Raw genomic sequence first — 24,396 nt, forward strand, 5'->3', positions numbered from 1 at the left:
TTAACTTATAAGTAGTAAAATGCATTTAAAATATTTAATCTTTAAAATGTATGTATTAAATTGTAAACTTATTTTAAACTTAATTAAATGATATATTTTTTTAAACTTACACGTGATAAAATGTTTTTAAAATATTTAAACTTAAAATTAATTTATTTATAATTTATTCATTTATTTATTTGTAACCTTTTATTAAACTTAAAATAAGCCATTAAAATGTATAATTAAAACTTATTTAAAACATTTAAAGCTTAAATTGATTGATTTATTAATTTATTTATTCGCAAACTTGTTTTAAACTTATTTAAATTAAGTTCTGAAAATCATAAAAACTAAAACTTATAATATTTAAACTTCTAATTGATTTATTTGTTTATTTAATTGTAAATGTATTTTAAACTTATATAAATTAAGTTATTAGAACATATAGGTAATAAAACTAATTTAAAATATTTAAATGAGAATGTAAATAAGAATGAAAAACTGTAAATGTAATTTAAATGTATTTATTTATTTATAGACATTTTAAACTCATTTAAATTTCATTTTTTAAATTGATTTAAAATATTTAAACTTTAAATTAATGTTTTGTTTATTCATCTATTTATTAGTACACTTTTATTAAACTTATTTAAAATAAGTTATTAAAGTGTATAATTAAAGCTTGATTAAAAAATTAAAACTTAAAATATTTTAAATATTTTATTGGTATTTTGGTATTGGATTGTATTGGTATTGGTATATTTTATTGATTTATTTATTGGTAGTTTACACTTCCAATTGATTTGTTTATTTATTTATTTAATTGTAAATGTATTTTAAACTTATATAAATTAAGTTATTAAAACTTATAAGTGATAAAACATATTTTTATAAAATATTTAAATGAGAATGAAAACTGTAAATGTAATTTAAATGTATTTATTTGTAAACATTTTAAACGTAAACATTTTATTTGTAAACATTTTAAATGTATTTATTTATTTATTAATTCATTTATTTACTTGCATACTCATTTAAAATAAGTTATTAAAACTTACAAGTAATAAAACCTATTTATAATATTTAAACTTATTTATTTTGTTGTTTTAAACCAGACATAGTAAATGTGTTCATATAATGTATGCAACATAACACATACAACACACATGTAATTACTACATTATAACACTATGATATAATAATACAATATGGCAACACATACCTGTACACACTTTATTTTAAGTTGTCCCTGTTAACACATTCCATGTATTTACTATGGTAATTACAATTAGCTAAGCATAATTACATACAACCAACCCTAAACCTACCCTGCATTTAAATCACTTTTACTAAATCAATACTGTTTATTAAGAGTGTAACAAGGACACCTTAAACCAAAAATAACTTAAACTGGAAGAGTAAAATACTGCTATTACCATATAGACACTCTGATAAAGTTACAAACACACACACACACACACACACACTACAGCATCATCAGATCAGCATCCTGTAATCTCAGTGTGTTGATTTCAGTCTTACCTGATTTAACAAGCACATCTCTGGGTCTGCTGGGGTGACTTTCAGAGGGATACAGACTGTGTTTGTGCTCCATCCTGTCCCAGTGTATGTGTGTGTGTGTGTGTGTTTAAGTGTGTGTTAGATATCCTACATGTTTATGCGAGTGTTGTTTCTCCTGAGTTTCTGCTGTTCTTCACACATGCCTCCTCTCTCACAGTGTAAACAATCATGTGACCAGCGGGCACCAAAGCCACGCCCCTTTTGCTCCTCCCAGCTTGATTCTCTCACATACACACAACACATACTCTCTCAATCTCTCTCTCTCTCTCTCTCAGGGGTCTGACAGGATTAGTGGACAGCTTAATCTCTCTCTCTCTTTTTTTTTTGCCAAATCTCACACCATTAGTCTACCAAGAAGATTTCATCCTTCTCAAATTCATACTTTGAGCTATTTCAGCTAAATCGCAGATGTTGGGAATTATCTTGCTATCATGCAATGATCATGTTTGCATTTAAAGGGCCCCTAGTTTACCCCTTTTTAAGATTTCATATTTATATAATGGTTCTGTGCCAGTTTAGGTTCTGTTCAAAACACAGTTCAGATTTTTTTATTATAATGTGTTAAAAAGTGTCATTTTGGGGGCGTGTCCACAGCTCGCTGTTTTAGGGGTGTGTTGTGTAGACTATAATATATGTAGACTATAATATACCCTGGAGATGTATACAGATTTGCATATACACGTTCCCCGTATTTATGGTATTATAACAATTATCGTATATATGTTAACAACCCAGCCCTATATACATTTCTGGAGAGTGCCAAATATGTCCCAGAAGCTATTTTTTAGCAGTTTTTGTTTTCGTGAATCCACCAGAGGCCACTGTATACCCTTTTTGAGATCTCAAATTTGTTTGCCGAATTCGCGCCTGCCCTCCTCGCGTAAATCCACCAGAGGCCGCTGTCGAATGACTGACTGATTGTTGATCGACTGACCCACCCTCCTCCTTCCCTTAACCCAACCAACAGTGCTTTCTGTTCTCTTTCAATAGGTTAGTCAATGCTAGCATGCTAATCTCGCCATGAGGCGCAGGTGCGTAATCTTCGACGGTGTATTTCCTCGAATGTTTTACAGATTTACATGTCATTTTCTGCTTCTTAAGATGCCAAGTATGTTTAACTACTTTATTAGAATGAATTCGATTGGTGGAGAATGGTTAGTTTATAAGAAAAAAGTATGATCGATAAGTAGGCGCGTCTACTCCATCCATGGCCAAATCGGAAGTCTACCAATAGTGTTTTCAAAAGCACGATTGACCCGCTCACCCACTTCTCTAAACCCAACCAACAGTTTTAAAAAGCAATTCAGACAAACCACGTTTTTACCACGTTTTCAGGTTTACCACATTCTCACCCTGTTATTTAAATGTTTAATAGCCTTCCTGATAACGTCCGAGGCTCAGACACACTCTCCCAATTCAAAACTAGATTAAAGACCTATCTGTTCAGTAAAGCATACACTTAGTGCACCACTTAGGGGGCTTCCACACAGGTTATGCATCTTGCTGATATACACTGTGAACATCAGCTACGCTAATTATTTTCTTTATTCTCCATTTCCACCTGGGGATACTCTTCCCGAGGCCCTCAGACTATGCAGAGTCACTGATTCGATCCAAGACCAACGACGAGATGATCCCAAGGTTTCCATATCCTGGACCTGGCCGAATCCTGAACAACTACTGTGATGGTCATGGAAGAGTGGAGAACATGAGACTGTTTCCTATGACGCTCCAGAGACAGACGAGCCTTCGCTGAGGCCAGCTTCCAGCCTCCGCCACTGAGACTGCAGCTCTGCACAAGACGTTTGGCCAGCGGAGAAATTAAAATGGTCGTGCCCAACTGAGCCTGGTTTCTCTCAAGGTTTTTTTGCTTCACTTCCGCCTTTAGTGAAGTTTTTTTTTCCCTCTCCGCTGTCGCCACTGGCTTGCATGGTTCAGGATCTGTAGAGCTGCGCATCGTTGGATTTGCTCTTCAATATTTGGACTCTCAGTAGTGATTATTAAACCACACTGAACTGAGCTAAACTGAACTGAACTTAAACACTACAAAACTGAACTACACTGTTCCTATTTACTGTGACCTTTTATGTGAAGCTGCTTTGACACAATCTACATTGTATAAGCGCTATACAAATAAAGGTGAATTGAATTGAATTGAATTATTTACTTGTTTACTTTATTTGTTGACTTCTGTTTTTGAGACCGTTCTACAATGGACTCGAATCATGTTGTCGTGGTCAACTCCTCTCAGCGTCTCAAGTTCACCAACGTACATGACGAGCTACTGGACAAACTGGTAACAGCGGAAAAGCCGTCCACATGGAGGTGAGCGGTCAGCTGGTAAGAACGAAAAGGAACGGCGTCATACCGCCCGTAGCGTTCTTTTAAAAGACAAGATGCAACCATACGTACTTCAGGCTACATATTCGTGATCTCCAGAAATGTATATAGGGGTACGTTTTCAGAACGAGTCTATGTTGATGGTAATGTTGAATGTATTATATTTGCAACTTTTATAATATAATTTGAATCTCTCAACATTATATGCATATTATATACATAGTATTATACATATATAACATCATCATCAGGTTTTTGTACTGATGTGTATGCTATGTGTATTATTTTTGTGCAACAAGTCTGATGTTTATTTCTAAACAACTAAACTTCACAATACAAAACAAAAGCAAAAGTCCTGTACCCAGTACTGTGTTGCGTCTGGGAGGGCATCCAATGCGTAAAACATACGTTGGAATAGTTGGTGGTTCATTCCGTTGTGGTGACTACTGATAAATTTGGTACTAAGTCGAAGGAAAATGAATGAATTTAAAGTAATTTGCTCACCATTAACTTGTTCTAAACCAGGGATGCGTTCCCAAACAACAATGGAACTTGCGGCTGAACTATCATAGTACAATGCATCGTTTGGGGAAAAGAGCGATGTAGTGACGAGTGTTTCCCAAAATGCGTAGTTTCTCTGTTGCAGATCCATCATTTGAACTATGTTAGTTATAACGTAAAACACCCATAATGATGCTCTAAAAGGGGGGGGGTGGGTGGGTGGAGTAAATACTTTTTTAGAAAAGAGCCCCATTCAAGGTCCTACATAGGCTACATTTCTCCAAAAGAAATTACATAGGATTTTCCCCAATATATCTACATGAACATGAACATGAAGATCGCTAAAACTGAACTTTAAAATGCTTTGAAAGCAAATTACACCTAAGAGTGATGCTTTAACGCTTCAGAAAAATCATTCAAAGTTTAAATGTTAGAATGTTCTAAACAAATTGGGCATAGGGGGATAACTGGGAATAGAACACAGCCAGGAACTATGTTTCGACAGTAACTACAGCTCTAGCTCTAGTTAGCTCAAGCAAACAAATTTGTGACGCAGTTTGTTGGAACGATGGATTTGGGAAACGCCAAATCAACGAACTATGTTTGTAACGACGTGACTTGTGATGTAACTTGGCTAACGGTGGTTTTCGGAAATGCACCCCTGTTTTTTTATTCTTCTTTTGAACACAAATTAAGCTATTCTGAAGAGAGCTAGACCATTGACTTCCATGGTATTTGTTTATCCAACAATAGAGGTTGATGGTTACCTGTTTCCAGCTTTCTTCAAAATATCTTCTACGTTCAACAGGAAAAAAAAAACCCTCATAAACATTCGGAACTACTTGAGAGTGAGTAATAAAGAGTAAATTTCAAAAACTATCCCTTTGATTGTCATTTTACGTCAAGAAGCATGACGGGTACATGGGAAGTCTTTCTGATGCATCCATGACGTGTCAAGTAACAAGGTCAAAGACATTGAAAAGGGACAGAAGGAGTTGTGGCAGGAGTGCATTGTTCCTCTGGCTTTCATTGTTTTCAAAGATGAGTATAGTGTAGACTTACCCACTCCATTCAGGTGTTTTCCGTTTTTCACACTCTGCTGCTCAATGTTGTACGCCTTCTGAGAGAGAGAGAGAGAGAGAGAGAGAGAGAGAGAAAGAGAAGAGGCTTATCAGCTTACTAATATTCGCATCACTCTCGTCAATCACAGCATTACTGAATCTCGTTCTGCTTTCTCCAATTGATTTAGGATATTTTATCAGAGACTTCGGGGGTCATGGATGCAGGGAAGGTGGAGGCACATTAACTATGCTTCTGTCAATGTAACTCGAAACCAGCTGTTCCATTCCTTTTTTCCTTGCTAGTGCTAGGCAGAGTCTTACGATCAGTAAGCCGGCTTTTCTCTTGTTTGAGTTTACTACTGTTTATGTTACAGCAGGAAAGTATTGAACATGTCATGTTTTTTTGGGAATAATATTTCTAAAGGAGCTGTTGACATGGAATTGTTTAGATTTGGTAAAAAAAAAACTATACAACATAAAGATAAAACAAAACAAAACTAAATCAGAAAAATGAGTTCTGTGTGATAACAATGAAATGACAAAAGGGGAAAGTACTGAACTACTGAAACGTATTTAATACTTTAAATAAAAGGCTTTATTAATGATGGCAGCTTAAGACGCCTCTCGTATGGAGAATGAAGTCACATGCATTTCTCAGGTGTGGGATTCTCACGACTTCAACAGAGCGTACAAATCTTGATGGTTCTGTGGGTCTCGTCTATCAATATTCAAGTAGTTTGCATTATACCATTAAAACCAAGGTTTGATAATTTTTTAAAAATAATATTCCAGTCAGTCAACAACAACAAAAATTGCATTTTTTAAAAGCTTTTTTTTGCTTTACTTATCCACCACAATTCAGTGATGGCATGACTGCTGGCATTTATGCAATCAGTCAATCAATCAATCAATCAATCAATCAATCAATCAATCAATCAATCAATCAATCAATCAATCAATCAATCAATCAATCAACCAACCAATCAATGCTTTACTGTCATTTTTCATAACTAACTAAATAACATAATAAATGCTTTAAAAGTGTCATTAGATGAACCAGAATTCAGTGATGACATGATTGATACTTCATCCATCCCATCCATCCATCCATCCATCTATCAAAATCAATCAATCAATCAATCGACCGATTCATCTCAATTAATTAAATCAATCAAGTGTAATTTTTCATAACTAACATAACTAACTTTCATAACTACAACGGTTTTCAAAACATAAACTAACTAAACCTTACTCATCCTAACTCATCCCAAATAAAAACTTTATTTTAGATGAACCAGAATTCAGTGGTGATATATATTGATGCAACCAAACCAACCGATGCTTTAATGCTTATTTTTGTCATTTTAAGATCCCCAAGAATTCAGGGATGGCATATTAACCAACTATGCAAGCACCAAACAACCAACCAACCAACCAAGCAACCAATCAAGCAAGCAACCAACCAACCAACTAACCAGCCAACCAAAAGCCAAGCAAGCAACCAACAACCAACCAACCACCAAGCAAGTAACAAAGCAAACAACCAAGCAAGCAACCAACCAAGTGACCAAACAAGCAACCAAGCAAGCAACCAACCAACCAACCATTTAAGCAAGCAAACAAGCAACTAACCAAGCAACCAAGCAAGCAACCAACCAACCAAACAGCCAAGCAAGCAAGCAACCAAACAAGCAACCACCAACCATTTAAGCAAGCAAGCAAACAAGCAACTAACCAAGCATGCAACCAACCAACCAAGCAACTAACCAACAAACAGCCAAGCAAGCAAGCAAGCAAGCAACCAACCAACCAACCACCAAGCAAGTAACAAAGCAAACAACCAAGCAACCAATCAACCAACCAAGTGACCAACCAAGCAACCAACCAATCAACCAACCAAGCAACCAACGAACCAAACAGCCAAGCAAGCAACCAAACAACCAACCAACCACCAAGCAAGTAACAAAGCAAACAACCAAGCAACCAACCAACCAAGTGACCAACCAAGCGACCAAACAAGCAACCAACCAACCAACCATTTAAGCAAACAAGCAACCAACCAAGCAACCGATCAAGCAACCAACCACGCAACCAACAAAACAATCAACCAACCAAGAAACCAACCAAGCTACCAACCAAGTGACCAAACAAGCGATCAAGCAATCAAGCAAGCAACCAACTATTTTATTAAAATAATAGCTACTAATCATCATGTAAAGCAATCATGCCAATATGTTTTACTGGGGGAAACAAGTCCCAATTGCACACGCATTATTTTCTCTCTAATATTTCTACCCCTGTTAGCAACACAATCTAAACGGGATTTCTCCTTTTTCTACATTTTAAAGTCAAACTTCCAACATTCAGTTTCTGCTTTAAGCATTTCGAGGTCCAGCAATAATATCCCGCACCCCTTTTTCATTGGCGTGGACCTCACATCCCCCAGCGTTTCTACAGCCTGCAGTTACAAATTAATGCCCGAAGACTCCGGCTCTTTCCTGAGCGACATTCAAAGCAGATGAATGGATATTGTTGCCACAGTTGCTAAGAGAAGCTTGCTCAGGCTTGGTGTCTTCACAAGGGCCCTACTGTCTTATCATTCAACGCATGGACATAGAAGTCGGGGTATAAGAGACATTCTGAGGAAAGAACAAATCTCTTTAATTTCAAACCCATAACAACATAGAGGGAAAATCCAGTGTGTGCAATCTTTTCCTAACACGCCCTTCTCCAACAAAACCAAGGCTTTTTATTCACCTGCACATACAGTGGAAGTCAAAATGATTAGCCCTCCTGGATTTAAAAAAAAAATTTCCCCCATTTTTCACAGTCTTATTTGTTTTATTTCAGCTAGAATAAAAGCAGTTAAAATGTAACCATTTTAAGGTCAATATTATGCAACACATGCTCATTGTGGATACATATCTGAATTACGTAGCCAGAGATACGTCTGGCTGCATTTCGTCTGTAAAACAAACGCTACAGGGCAGTATAAGGCTGCTGACGGTTTCTGTTCCTTTTGCGCTACCGGCTGACTGCTTACCGCCTTACGGATGGCTTTTCCGTTGTTACCAGTTTGTCCAGTGGCTCACCGCATACGTCGCCGAACTCGGAGTTGACCATGACAAACAAGGTTTGAGTCCGGGTGAAAAGTGGTTCCAAAAAAAACAGGTAAACAAAAGCAAAACAAATAAATAAATAAACAACAAGCTGAAAATGAAGTGGTAAAGTTACGTGACAACATAGGCTCATTCTGTAAACGAATAAATATGTCCTAGGAGGGAAGTGGGTGGGTCAATCGGTGCTTTTGAAAACACTATCGGTTGCGTTTAGGGAAGTCAGTGGGTGGGTCAATCGGTGCTTTTGAAAACACTATCGGTTGGCTTTAGGAAAGTCGATGGGTGGGTCAATCGGTGCTTTTGAAAACACTATCGGTTGGGTATAGGAAAGTCGATGGTGGGTCAATCAGTGCTTTTGAAAACACTATCGGTTGGGTTTAGGAAAGTCTGTGGGTGGGTCAATCGGTGCTTTTGAAAACACTATTGGTTGGGTTTAGGGAAAGGGGTGGGTGGGGTTATCGATCGTTTTGTTAGTCAGTTGACAGCTGGTGGATTTACGTGAGAAGAGCATACACGAATGGCACATGCGAGAAATGAGATCTCAAAGTGTACACAGTTGCAAAAAAAGGTGCCTCTTGGGACGTATTTGGCTCTCTCCAAAAATGTATACAGGGCTACGTTTTCAGAATGAGTCTGGGTTGCACGCAACGACTTTCTCTAGATTGATTTTGAAAACACTATCGGTTGGGTTTAGAGAAGAAGGTGGGTGGGTCAGTCTGTCAGTTGACAGCAAGCTGACCTGGTCAGTTGTGCCCTCTGGTGGATTTACGTGAGAAGAGAACACATAACAAAAATTTGAAATCCTCAAAAAGCATACACAGCGGCCTCTGGTGGATTTGCAAAAACAAAAACTGCGAGTAGACATACCTTCGGTTAAATATTTCGCTGTCCCCAAAAATGTAAACCTGGGTACATATGCGCAATGAGCCTGGCAACTATTAGCCTTCTTGAGCAATATTTTTTTTTTGATTGTCTACGCAACAAACTATCTCTAGACAATGATTTGCCTAATTACCCTAACCTACCTAGTTACCCTAATTAACCTTGTTAAGCCTTTAAATGTCACTTTAAGCTGTATACTAGTGTCTTGAAAAATATCTAGTCAAATATTATGTACTGTCATCATGGCAAAGATTGAAAGAAATCAGTTATTAGCAATGTGTCATTAAAACTATTATGTTTAGAAATGTGTTGAAATAAAAAAACTTCCTGCCATTACACAGAAATTTGGAAAATAAATATACAGGGGGGCTTATAATTCAAGGGGGTTAATAATTCTGACTTCAACTGTATATGAACATTTTTCCTTACATAAAAGGGAAGGCTTTGTTGAGAAGTAATTAATTTGCTTGTATTTAAAAGGGGATTTGTGTCCTCTCGTTGGGAGAGCGGCTTTAAGCTGTATTATAATCAACAAAGACTTACTAAGAGGCTGAGAGATGCAAAGCCTCCTCGAGTAACAATGAAATCGGGTTGAAATAAGCTTAAGCTCTCTAAGAGTCAATTCATATTTGGAGCAGTGTTCCGTGAATGGGAGAGCGGCGTTTAATAGTATGAATGAGATCTGAATTGGATTTATTTAGCGCTGAATGCTCTCCTTTAATTATAGATCAACGTCAGTATATTAAGCTGTGGAACTATGCTTGATGCGTCTTGATTTTATGCTAAAATGTTTCTTGACGATATTTGTCAGTATGACTGTGATTTTTCTGAAAATACAAACACAAATGATTCAGTGGGGTATATACTTTTAATTTTAATAAGCCAACACAGGCGCTTCTGGCAAACTGTAGTGCCGTTATCAACTTGCACCATTTAAGATCTGATTTGTTTAAAATCAATGATCTTCCTGATTGAAATACGATATGAAGTGGGTTTCTCACCGGACAAAAAGCTCTACATTAAATTACCTTGTTCATGTCTTTAGAATATAAACATTATTTTACCACTGGATATTTAATGGAGTTTCTGTGCTCGGTTGCTGCTCCGGACTCCACTTGCGTTTAAACAAGCTTTCATCTCATTTTATGCCTGAACATCTAAATTAATGCTAATTAATTTAACTGGTTATATTTTACATTATCGATAGGGACCTTATGATATCGAAAATAGTCACATTAACATTTCACTGGAAGTTTATCGGTGGCTGAAAAAGGCAGCCACCTCCATACAACTTCCAAAGAAACCAACCAACAATAAAGTAGCTGGTAAGCTGCCCTCAATCTTCAAAACAATAATCTTTAGATTTAACTTCAAATGGTAATGAAGAAGCACATGCAAATAAAAACCAAACACTAACATTATGGATAGCTGATGTAAAACTGACGTTTCGACACGAAGTCAAGATCCTTAAGCAAAGAGGTTTTGAAACACTGCTCTAAAGTCACATGACTAAAGCAATTCAAAGAATCGAGGCATTCACAAGAGACTTAGAGAATCTGTGTTTGATTAACAGGGTCTGAAAAAAATTATTTATATAATTACTTATGATTAGTGTAATAATCTGTTCGCTGGTTGCCCAGCATCCTCTATTAATAAACTTCAGTTAGTGCAAAATGCAGCTGTTCTTACAAGGTCTAGAAAGTATATTCATATCCCCCAATTTACACTGGCTGCCTGTTAAGTTCTGTATTGATTATAAAATATTACTTCTTACCTATAAAGCTTTAAATAATCTAGCTCTTGTTTATTTAACCAACGCTAAAACTCACTCTTTAAGATCTTAAAACCCAGGGCTTCTGGTAGTACCCAGAATAGCAAAGTCCACTAAAGGAGGTAGAACCTTCTCATTTATGGCCCCTAAACTCTGGAATAGCCTTCCTGATAATGTCTGAGGCTCAGACACACTCTCTAAGTACAAAACTAGATTAAAGAGCTATCTTTTTAGCAAACCATACACACAATGCATCACATAACGGTACCAATCGGTACCAAAATTTTAAAAATGTCCATTTCCTGCTAACATTTAAGCACTGTTGAGTCATTCTTAAACAATTATTAAACATCTACAAGCCTGGATTCCTGGTGAATCAATCTCGGCATGAACAGAAGACATTTAATAAAGTATATGTAATAAAGAGTATTTATATTTATATCGGGTGAACTACATCTTTGTTTTGGTGAAATTTTTAAAGCATTTATTTATGTATAGTTAGTTAGTTATAAAAAATGACAGTAAAGCTTTGATCGATTGATAGATGTTTTGGTGATTTTCCATAATCATGGTTTTTCTTATGCTGCATTTACAGCAGACGTGGATGATACGTCAAGCTCGAGTGATTTACATGTTAAGTCAATGCAAAGATGTGAATAAACATCCTGCGGCGCGAATGACGTGATTCGCGCAAGTGAAGTGGCACGAGTTGAGCATTTCGCGCAAATGGCTCGAGTTGAAAAATCTGAACTTCAGTGAAAATTCGCTCCGCGTTAACCAATCAGCAGCTTTCTCTTGTAGTGGCGTGATTATGACGTAGCCAACACCGGACAACAGCTTATCAAACTGGGCTCGGCTCAGTCGGAAGCACCGCTGAAAGCTTCCATCATCCAGATACCGATTCTGGAGAAGCTGATGAACTCTCAGAGCTGGGTGCACCTCTGAAAGGATCTAGTGGACTCTAAATAAATATATACACTGTTTTTAGCCTTCCTAAAGCACATAAGCATAGCTATTCTCTTCATAAAATCCATGTTAGCCATTTAGCAATGAAGCTAGAGTCACTGGGTAGACAGAAGCCTGCCCATGACGCGAATCCGAGTCTATTGTGACGTGAACTTGACGTGCGAATGAGTCAAATGTGATGCAGGAATAAAGTGAGTAAAAATTTTCACGCGTCTATTTACATGCGAATAGCGCAATTTATTCGTACGTTCCTCAGCTAACAGCATTAGACAGAATACAAGTATATTCAATACCAAGATACGACCTTTACCAGAAACAAAAGCCTGATCTCACGAGGAAACGTAGTTATTTTACGTTTTATGAGTTTAGTGGCTAATTTGTACGAATTCGTACAATTTCAGTCGTAAGAAAATGGACGATTTTAAAAAGGAGGCGTGGCACCTAACCTCAATCGTCATTGGGTGATGAGCAAATCATACGAATTAGATCCTACGAATTCATACGAATTAGCCACTAAATCAAAAAGTTACGAATTGTCGTGAGATTGCATTGAAAACAAACAAGACCTTTATTTAAATATCTAAGTTCCTTATTTTTCTTCTCTTTATTAGTTTTTACAATGAACAGGATAATGAAACAGCCGCAGGTGTGCTACACCGCACTACTACAGTTTCACCTAGTCCAGAGTAATGTAGTAATTTAGAAGAACATCAAGCTCTCTGAAATCAAAGTTGTCCTCTCATCTATCACAAGGGACAGAATGTAGGCCACAGCCAAAGCAATCTGGCATCACTAAACCTCGAGGAGAGCCAAGCGTGACCTCCTCAGAATGAACCATTGTCCTTCAAGATGGGCTGGAAGCCACAGCGCCTCACCTGTAGTGTCCAGTTACTGGCCGGACTGATCGTTTGACCTTTCTGCTTGTGGCCCGTTCTGATCTCTCATGTTTTATTTACGCTCTTCAGAATGCTGTTCCTCTACTGGAAAGTGATATTGCATCCTCGCGCATAAGTCACAAACAAAAAAAGCCTGTTTTTAATAGATTTTGGCCTGCTTTGGGACTCTGGTTTCAAGCGGAGGGTTCTCAGGTTTCCTAGACAACACAAACAATTAGCGGAGGCCACGGAGGGGAGAAGCAGCCTGCTAATTATCCACGGGAACTACTAGAGAACATGGGCACGGATCAACGCTCCAGTCTTCAGCTGGGACCCGAAGCGGCACTGAAGAAGAAGGATTTTAGGTGCTGTAAAATGCTGCTTAATACAACATCTTAGTCACTGACATGATCTTCAGCAGGTGAAAACTTTACTGGCGGAGGGCTGCATATGCTAATGTGAGAGAGATTGTGACTAATGGGCAGGGCTTTCACACTCTGATGACACGTGCAAAGGGAGAATATCAATCAAAGTGTATTTGCAGACTGTTTTTGTCAAGTGTGATAAGAAAATGTTATTATTTTTACCATTATATGCCACACAACTGTGTTTAAGCCCCTTTTAGAAATTGTTTATGTCTAATATGTCCCATTTAATTTGCAAAGTACAAAGTAAAATGTTCACAGTCATCAATCTGGCAACCTGTGTTTGAGTTAAGTTATCGTATCATCGAGTCATCATATATTAAAAACGTAAACATTAGCTGAGCAGCTTACAGTCTGAGGTTCAATTTTTTGTGTCATCAATCTGGCAACCTGTGTTTGAGTTAAGTTATCATATCATCGAGTCATCATATATTAAAAACGTAAAGATTAGCTGAGCAGCTTACAGTCTGAGGTTCAATTTTTTGTGTCATCAATCTGGCAACCTGTGTTTGAGTTAAGTTATCATATCATCGAGTCATCATATATTACAAATGTAAACATTAGCTGCGCAGCTTACATTCTGAGGTTAAATTTTTTGTGTCATCAATCTGGCAACCTGTGTTTGAGTTAAGTTATCGTATCATCGAGTCATCATATATTAAAAACGTAAACATTAGCTGAGCAGCTTACAGTCTGAGGTTCAATTTTTTGTGTCATCAATCTGGCAACCTGTGTTTGAGTTAAGTTATCGTATCACTGAGTCATCATATATTAAAAACGTAAACATTAGCTGAGCATCTTACAGTCTGAGGTTAATTTTTTTGTGTCATCAATCTGGCAACCTGCGTTTGAGTTAAGTTTTCATTTGATCGAGTCATCGTATATTAAAAACGTAACCATTAGCTGAGCAGCTTACAGTCTGAGGTTAAATTTTTTGTGTCATCAATCTGGCAACCTGTGTTTGAGTTAAGTTATCGTTTCATCGAGTCATCATATATTAAAAACGTAAACATTAGCTGAGCAGCTTACAGTCTGAGGTTCAATTTTTTGTGTCATCAATCTGGCAACCTGCATTTGAGTTAAGTTATCATTTCATCGAGTCATCATATATTACGGTATAATATCGGTCTCATGAGTAGCCAGCATGTCTGTGAGGCTTAATTCTAGAAAAAAAAAAAAAAAAATGGATATATATATTTACCTGTTTAACCATGCAGCGATTTTCCCCTTAAATACACTATCATTTGGTCGTCCATTAGGCTGCTTTCTTATTTATACTAGCAGACTAAACTTTTCTGTTGAGGTAGGTTGGCCTACCACTTTTGATTAAATCAATTGAGCAAAGCACCTTTAGTAGACTTATTTAATCAATATTTATTTTATGAAAAAAAGCATAATACAGGCCTATATTACACTCGCACACAGGCTTTTTTACAGATAAGTTTTGGTTTTCGTGATTGTGTTGTTTGTCATACAGTAAAAGAACAAGGTCCAAATGGCAATAAAATAAAAATAAATTACTTTATTTTTAAAATGAGTGTTTTCTGGCTTGCAAATTAATTTGTTTAAATCTGAGTAAATATTTGTTCATATGTATTATAGGTTAAATGTTACTGTTAATAAACATTTATACACTTAAATATTACAATAGTATTTTTTGCGCTTTATCTTACCTAGGGCCCCTCAAACCTATGGACTGGCACTGAACGTAATCAATGACATACATCTGAGGGCACGAGATGGCAGGAAGTTAAAAAAAGGACATGTAAATTGGACTGGAATGCAGCCTCTCTCTCTCTCTGTGTATATATATATATATATATATATATATATATATATATATATATATATATATATATATATATATATATATATATATATATATATATATATACACACACACACACACAGTTGAAGTCAGAATTATTAGCCACCCTTTGAATTTTTTAATATTTGAATATTTCCCAAATGATGTTTAACAGAGCAAGGAAATTTTCACAGTATGTCTGATAATATTTTTTCTTCTGGAGAAAGTCTTATTTGTTTTATTTCGGCTAGAATGAAAGCAGCTATACATTTTTTTAAAAACCATATTAAGGTCAAAATTATTAGCCCCTTTAAGCTATATGTTTTTTTTCGATAGTCGACAGAACAAACCATCATTATACAATAACTTGCCGAATTACCCTAACCTGCCTAGTTAACCTAATTAACCTAGTTAAGCCTTTAAATGTCACTTTAAGCTGTATACTAGTGTCTTGAAAAATATCTAGTCAAATATTATGTACTATCATCATGACAAAGATAAAAGAAATCAGTTATTAGAGATGAGTAATATTAAAACTATTATGTTTACAAATGTGTTGGAAAAATCTTCTCTCCGTTAAACAGAAATTGTGGGAAAAAATAAACAGGGGTCTAATAATTCTGACTTCAACTGTATATTTATATATGTTTGTATTTGTTGACTGAAAACACTGGAAAACCCTTCTTTGTCAATGAAACAAAGACGACAAATAAGTAACAAAATCATACATTCTTGATTTTTCTTCATTTTACAAAACGTCCCAACATTTCAGTGTTGGAGTTTATCATTGGTATTCAGTCAGATTCTCATGGTCTTCATTTGCTGCCTGCACCTGAATATGAAACTAAATGTCAAAATTATAGTCGCATTTAGAGACCCCTAAAGGCTTCTTTCCAAACACAGTTAAACATTCCCCATCCCTCTGATGGTCATAATGAGTTTTAATGGCAGCCCAGACCTGGTAAACTACACAAGATCAGAGTCCATCATCTGGTTTTCCTGTTGAGATGAAAGTAAGCTGAAATGGTGATAAACTTCGGCTGCTCAAGGCTATTTTAATAAACAAGTGGACATGTGTGCAGTCACATATTACTAGTATACACTTGTCTGGTAATTCAGTAAAGCAGGGTGCGTTTGAATACAGTTTTTGGGTCAAATGAATGGCAATATATTTTGTTCAGTTTCACACTAATGATATTTACAAGGACATACTATTGAAAAATACATGATTACATTCATCCAGATCTTTGCACACCAACTAAATGCCACAAAACCAACTGAAGATGCTGTATGTGAGTGTTTTGACCCTTCTGAAGCATACAAATACCATAATATGTTTGCAGATATTTATGAAACATGATAGGAGACGCTACTGATCTTAAAAACATGCTAAAGTCGGTTGTTCTCCTTTAGAAATGTCCATTCTGTCTTTGTTTTGGTCTTTATTGCCAGCCCACTGCCAAATTACCCAATTATGTTTTAGCATTTCAGGTTGCCTTGCTGGAAAAAAAAAACATGATTTCACTTTAGACTTAATTAGGCTTTAATTAGACAAGTTATTGTATAACGATGGTTTGTTCTGTAGACCAGTGTTTCCCAAGCCTGTTCCTGGAGGCACACCAACAGTTCATGTTTTGGATGTCTCCCTCATCTGACCCATTAACTTCAGGTTAGAACATTCAGAACATTAGAAGAGACTCCAAAACCTGAAGTTAATGGGTCAGATGAGGGAGACATCCAAAACATGAACTGTTGGTGTGCCTCCAGGAACAGGCTTGAGAAACACTGCTGTAGACTATCGAAAAAAATATATAGCTTAAAGGGACTAATAATTTTGACCTTAAAATGTTTTTTTTTTTAAATTAAAAACTGCTTTTATTTTAGCCGAAATAAAACAAATAAGACTTTCTCCAGAAGAAAAAATATTATCAGACATACTGTGAAAATTTCCTTGCTCTGTTAAACATCATTTGGGAAATATTTAAAAACGAAAAAGAATTCAAAGGGGGGCTAATAATTCTGACTTCAACTGTACTGTATATATATATATATATATATATATATATATATATATATATATATATATATATATATATATGAGTAATCAATTTTCACATGCACAAACGACAGCAGCTTAAACAACAGAACATCGTTGTCTAATTTTACCTGCAGTGTATCTGTGAGAGGAATACATTTATTAATGTACAATTAACAAATACAAATAAGTTTCACTTAACAACAAATATAAATAAATAACCTCTTCATGTAGCCTATCATTTTTCTATTCGCTCTATAAGCTCAAGATGATGGCATAATGCATAATCACATCACACAATACTGAAACCGCACGTCAAAATAACACAGTCAATATATGAGACCCCCAAACTTTCACAAATCATGTTATATAGTAATAATTGTTATAATAAAAAAATAAATACAGTAATTATATATATATTTTCAAATAAATCATTGATGTGAATTATGTAACGGAAATATTTCCCTGAAGTCTTTAGAAAAAAATCAACACCTAAACAGGGGTTCTAAATCTCGGTCCTGGATGACCGGTGTTCAGCAAAGTTTAGTTTCAACCCAACCAGACACACCTGGGCTAGCTAATCAAGCTCTTACAAGGCTTTCTAGAAACATCCTTGAAGGTGTGTTGAGACAAGTTGGAGCTAAAATCTGCAGGACACCGGCCTTCCAGGACAGAGTTTGAGACCTAAAAAACAAAGACTACAATATCTGAAAACCAAAATCTACTATAAAGCTGTTGCCATACAATATATATATATATATATATATATATATATATATATATATATATATATATATATATATATATATATATATATATATATATATATATATTACAGTTTTATAGACCTCAGATTGTAAATACAATAATGTTTGTTGACTGTACTGTATGTCACATGCTTATAATCTTCATAGGCATTTTCACATTTGGGCTGAGTGCGCCACCTAGTGGAGTGACACAAATAGAGCAGTATTATTTTGAACACTAGCTGTTTACTGTATGCTATCTATTCCTTCAGTGATGTACCCCTACTATTCATAGACTACAAATATAACATGAGTAAATATAACACGAACTGTAACAAACGTAATCAAGTATTTCTGGAGAACTAATATATCTTGTTTCATACGCCACAGGATAGATCAGCCGCATGCAGCTGTGCTTTTTAAGCCCTTGATGGATCACAGAGTTTCAATTACAAATCTCTGGAGATTTCAAGAAGTATTAGACCACTCATGAGCATCTTATGAGTCTCGCATGGGTCTAATATGGATTCATTTTGATCAAATGTTGGTCAGTGAAGCTCCAATGTTTCAATTGTACAATATGTTTACTGGTGAATCAATTATTTTAACCACAAATAGTTATGTTTATTAATTAAATTGTGTTTTCAGAACAATGTGGAAACAAAACTTTAGGATTAAAGAGTTAGTTTAGTCTTTAGAAACTTTTTGGGATTTTTTTTATTCTGTTGAACATTAAAAAGATATTTTCAAGAATGTTAGAAACCTGTAACCATTGACCTCCATTATAGAAAAAACAAATACATTGGAAGTCAATGGTTACAGGATTCCAACATAAAAAAATAATAATAATTCTCTTTAGTGTTCAACAGAGGAAATAAAGTCAAACGTGTTTGTGACGAGTGAAGGGAGAGTAAATGATGACACAATTTTCAGTTTTGAGTGAACTGTCCCTTATTAAAGGTCAAACCAAAATAATGGAAGTGAAAACTGATTTGTGGACTGAACTATTAATTGGCAGACTAGAAGCAATACAAAATGGTGGTCAAGCAAGAAAGGTGATTTAAGTGACTTTAAAATACTCAGACCAGCCCATCTGGCACCAACAACCATGCCACATTCAGAAACTGTTGATCTACTGAGATTTTCACACACAACCATCTCTAGGGTTTACGGAGAATGGTCAGAAAAAGAGAAAATATCCAGTGAGTGGCAGTTCTGTGGGCGCAAATGCCTTGTTGATGCCAGAGGAGAATGGCCAGACTGGTTCCAGCTGATAGAAAGGCAACAATAACTTAAATAACCACTCGTTATAACTGAGGTATGCAGAAGAGCATCTCCGAACGCACAACACGTACAACCTTGAGGCAGATGGGCTACAGCAGCAGAAGACCACACCGGGTGGCACTCATGTCAGATAAGAACAGGAAACTGAGGCTAAAATTCCCACAGGCTCACCAAAATTAGACAATAGAAGATTAGAGAAACGTTGCCTGGTCTGATGAGTCTCGATTTCTGCTGCGACATTCGGATGGTCGGGTCAGAATTTGGCCATAACTTCATAAAAGCATGGATCTATCCTGCCTTGTATCAATGGTTCAGGCTGCTGCTGGTGGTGGTGGTGGTGTAATGGTGTGGGGGATATTTTCTTGGCACACTTTGGGCCCATTAGTACCAATTGAGCATCGTGTCAATGATGATTCTTGATTTTCCTAGGTTTTTAACTGGGTGAACTATCCCTTTAAGTGGCCTCAGGGCATGAATAATCCCAATGAGTGGAAAAAGTGCTGTTAAAATGTAATATTTTATTACAAAATGTATAATAATATTAAATTCAGCATGCTTGTTGCAATTCTGAAGAGACCAGTCTTGTGATTTTAGTGGAAATGAGCAAAAACAGCATTTATTTTCATAACTTGACCACTAGGCGGCACTGTTCCGAAACTGTAACCTCAGCTCATGACTGGCAGACTCGACAAGAGTTTTAATTTTTGCAAAAATATGACGTGCACAGAATCATCGTTTATAACAAGCACTACTATATACATATACAAACAATACATTTTGATTTCAATCCGACTTTAAGCCTAAAAATAAAATAGAAAAACTCACATCCAGTGTGTGTACAAAATGATTGCTGCCTTAAATGTTTTAGCTGATTCAAATGAACTTTTCTAGTCACCTCAACTTACATCTAAAAATATTAAGTTAAACTTTGTACAGCTGTAAAAAGGCAGATGAAACCTGATTAACTTATTCAAATGAGTTAAAGCAACATAAAAATATTTGTTGTCTTGACTTTTTATCATTACATTTCTTACAGTGTGGGCTATAAAGGAAACATCCATTCAGCTTCAACATTCCGGAGTCTCAGATTAACCTCCATCTCTGCCCACAACACACAATTTAGCCTTCAAATTGAAGTGTTGTTTCTTATTTCAGAGAGTTTTTTTTCTGTTAATGGAGTGAAATGAGAGCCGTTCTAATGCTGAGAGAGAGAGAGATAGGGTCTGTGTAAAGTCTATTGCTCAGAGACTCATTTGTTGCCCAGGTTGAAGTGCAGCACCGACAGGTTGAGTTACTCGTCTCAAGGGCTCTTATACATTCTGCTGTCTCGACCAACTTACTTTCAATCTGACCCAGTTTTTTTTATACACGATCAAACGTTCTACATTAGCCAATCAAAGCTGCTGTACTTGATATATATATTGTCCTACACCCCTTGATGCTTTACGTGAATTATGGGGCTAACTTTTCTCAAATGGTAAACATTCATTCATTTTCCTTCGGCTTAGTCCCTTTATTCATCAGGGGTCGCCACAGTGGAATGAACCACCAACTTATCCAGCATATGTTTTACACAGCTGATACCCTTCCAGCTGCAACCCATTACTGGGAAACACCCATACACACTAATTCACATGCATACACTATGGTCGATTTAGTTTTTTCAACTTACCTATACAGAGTATATGCAGGAATCCTAAAGGTAATTTCCATACCTTTTAAAGACCTTCTTAGAATATTTTAAACCTCATCGCCACTTCAAGTACTAATCAGTATCAAACCTTTAACTTAATAAACAGTTGTTAATAAACCAGCCCGATCTCACGAGAAAACGTAAGTATTTTACATTTTGTCAGTTTAGTAGCTAATTCGTACGAGTTCAGTCGTACGAAATTGTACGATTTTAAAAAGGAGGCGTGGCACCTAACCCCACCCCTAAACCCAACCGTCAATGGGGGATAAGCAAATCGTACAAAATTGCACAAATTCGATCGTACGAATTCATACGAATTAGCCACTAAATCAAAAAGTTACGAATTGCCGTGAGATTGTGTTGTGATAAAAAAGTTGTAGTTTAATCAATGGAGCACAACCGTGCAACAGAACTCAGATAAGCTTGGAAAAAACAAACCTTGAAGGAATAAATTACTTGGTTGTTTTCAACGACAGGCTTCAGCCACTGTTTAAACTCGTCTTTCTCTAACTAGGAGTATGCAAACTTGCATTATCCCATTTTGCCGTCTGTTTTCCTCTTTGGCAGGGCTATTCAATTAGTTTGTCATGGGGGCCAGTTCATGAAAAGCATCCCAAGTGAGGGGCCGCAGAGATATGACTTGCAATATAAGTGATGCCACAACAGCAATATAAGAGCCCACATGCTGTATTTTTGCTCCTTAAGACACCCACGTTGGCTTTTTCTACGTTAAAATGTTAATGTATAGTATTTTAAAACTACATAATATCACTGCATTGTCCAATGTGGCCTTTTTTTTATTTTTACAAATATTCAAATGTTGTATTTTAAAGCACAACAAAAGCAGTGCATTGCTTAAGTAGGCTTCTTCTACATTCAGACACATTCATATGGTATGTTCTGAACTGCATAACAATTACGGATGCAACAATTATAGATTTTGGTTGTACGATTATATAGTCTAAAGAATAATCATGCTTTCACGGTTATCACATCTAATGTTAATTTAAGCTTTATATTAGCCAAGTATTGAAATGAACTGCTGTTATCATCTGCGTTCATACATAATCATTTTAATAATTTGTAATAATTCCTCTAACTTATCTTTTGTTTACATTGCACTGAAAGCCACGCACAGCTCTCACCGCTACAGCGTCAGATGTTTTCTACTCGGTGCATCTGAAAGGCGCGAGCGCATTGCTCCGCTTGCGCACACATATTGGTATATATTCTTACATTGGAAATAACAAACTTGCACGTGGAAAAGACACGATATGTGATATAAGCTTGGAACTTTAAACTAGCGAACAGGTGGTATAACTTTGTTTAGTTGCAGCAGTTTCGTTCCGTGCAACAGACACGCAGTGTTGAGAAGCCTTTAAGCTTAAGTATTCAAATGTTTCCGGCTGCTCGCACCACTCACTCGCTTAATGTCAGGTGACTCACGCTCTGCACAGTCTTCAACTGGTGCTGTATTGAACAGACACATGTCACTTCATAACTATAGCGGCCGTTTTTCGACTGAAGTAAATAAATTTTTCACTATTTGGAGGGCCGGAACAAATTGGCTCACAGGCCGCCAATTGAACATCCCTGCGCTATGGTTTCGCTACATGTGGAGAGCCTCCAGCTTCCAGCGTTTGTCGCAAATTGGACGAACCCGGCCCGAACCAATTGAGGAAAATAAATATACTTATGCTTTTTTGGAGTCAAAAACTTGGACAACACTTAAAGAAAATTTAAAACATCATAAAAACAGGATTAAGACTTTTTAATACCTTTTAAGGGCCTTAATTTTCTCATAATTGATTTATCAACTTTTAATACTTTTTAAGACCCCACGGACACCCTGCTATAGCACATCTTTGGACTGTGGGGGAAAACGGAGCACCCGGAGGAAACCCACACGAACACGGGGAGAACATGCAAACTCCACACAGAAACACTAACTGACCCACCTGGGGCTCGAACCAGCGGACTTCTTGCTGTGAGGCGAGAGTGCTAACCACTGAGCCATCAAGCCAACCCAAATGATAAACAAATGCCTGATAAAAACAATAAATAAATAAATAAATAACTGGAAACATAGAATTGGCACTATTCACCTCACAAATCACCCAACTAATATTAAAGAGCAACTTCTTATAATTAACAAATTACTTTCTTCAAATAGAGCGGAGGAACTATGACGTCACCTTGTAGGTGAATCGGCTGCTAAAATAAAACTGGTTCCCTTAATAAAATCCCTAAAGGATTTTCCCATAGGCTTATCGAAGATTGCAAATAATAAGCTCTGTGTTCAAACACTGTTCATTACACTTACACATTTTGTCCAGCCGGATAATCTTCACACCAAAATACAACTTTGAGCACTTTTGGATCTTAACTGCAAACGCAAGAACTGAAAAGCTAACATTAGGCTATAAGCGGACTACAGTGCCTTCAGGGCGCTCGCCTGTAACGTCAGCACCACCCTGCTACAGACAACGTTCCAAGCTTATTTTTAGAAATATGGTTCATGTAAATGATTTACTCTCTCCGTTTATTATATTATAATCCACGCTATATATTATAAACAAATAAATACGCAAAAACACATCTGTATAGACCTATACGTGCCTTTTAGATAGTTTTTGACATGGGAAATACATTTTGTTTTGTTTTAGGGTTGTAATAGTTTTAAAATTGTATGTATAAATGTGTACATAGTATTATCATAAGACATATTTAAATAAGTGTATCGCTCGTATGCATACAACCCTCTTTCCTTAGACGACAGAACTGAGGCATGAGAGACAAGTCTATATGCCTGCCATCATAGATAGAGAACAACATTCAATATTCTTTTTTTGTCAATAATACAGCGAAAAGCAGTCCAAACAGTCACAGGCTGCACTGGTAAGCTGTATCTCCATAATATCGTTTAATTAAAATGAATGATCAACAAATTAATCTGTCTCGACAGTCTTTACAAGTGAAGGGATTATCTACACACAATATGAATTCCTGATTAGAAAAACACTGCAAACTATAAAATACTATTCCTGAAAATATTTAAATAAGACAAATCTAAATGCCCAGCGCAAGCGGGCTGCGTTTCAGACCAGTTCAGCTTGACGACATATAATGCCACCTGTAGTCCATTTAGCAACTTGATAGCAACCGTCTTTTTCAAGAAGTATAACCAATTTAAGATTCAAGACTGGGATGCAACTGATGTGATTTTCGACGAGCATCTTGAGTTGAGTTGAGACCACCGTAAAAGGGGTCGCACACCAGATGTGCCGCGCCACGCATTTAGAATTGTTAACATAGGTTTATATTAGGC

The 24,396-nt window shown here is 36.3% G+C and overlaps 1 protein-coding gene across 2 annotated transcripts in view; it reads right to left on the reverse strand.

Moving 5' to 3' along the window:
- si:ch211-236d3.4 (protein FAM107B) overlaps positions 1–24,396 on the reverse strand; it is a 77,909-nt gene that overhangs the window by 38,205 nt on the left and 15,308 nt on the right. The window contains exon 2 of one of the 2 annotated variants that reach the window (XM_056468089.1): positions 5,467–5,524. In XM_056468089.1, the coding sequence (XP_056324064.1) occupies positions 5,467–5,524 (58 nt within the window). Of the gene's footprint in view, positions 1–1,524; positions 1,704–5,466; positions 5,525–24,396 lie in introns of those variants that run through there. The other variant, XM_056468090.1, reaches the window with a different exon arrangement.

This window comes from Danio aesculapii, chromosome 11 (assembly GCF_903798145.1).
Source record: "Danio aesculapii chromosome 11, fDanAes4.1, whole genome shotgun sequence".
Taxonomy (NCBI): Eukaryota; Metazoa; Chordata; class Actinopteri; order Cypriniformes; family Danionidae; genus Danio; species Danio aesculapii.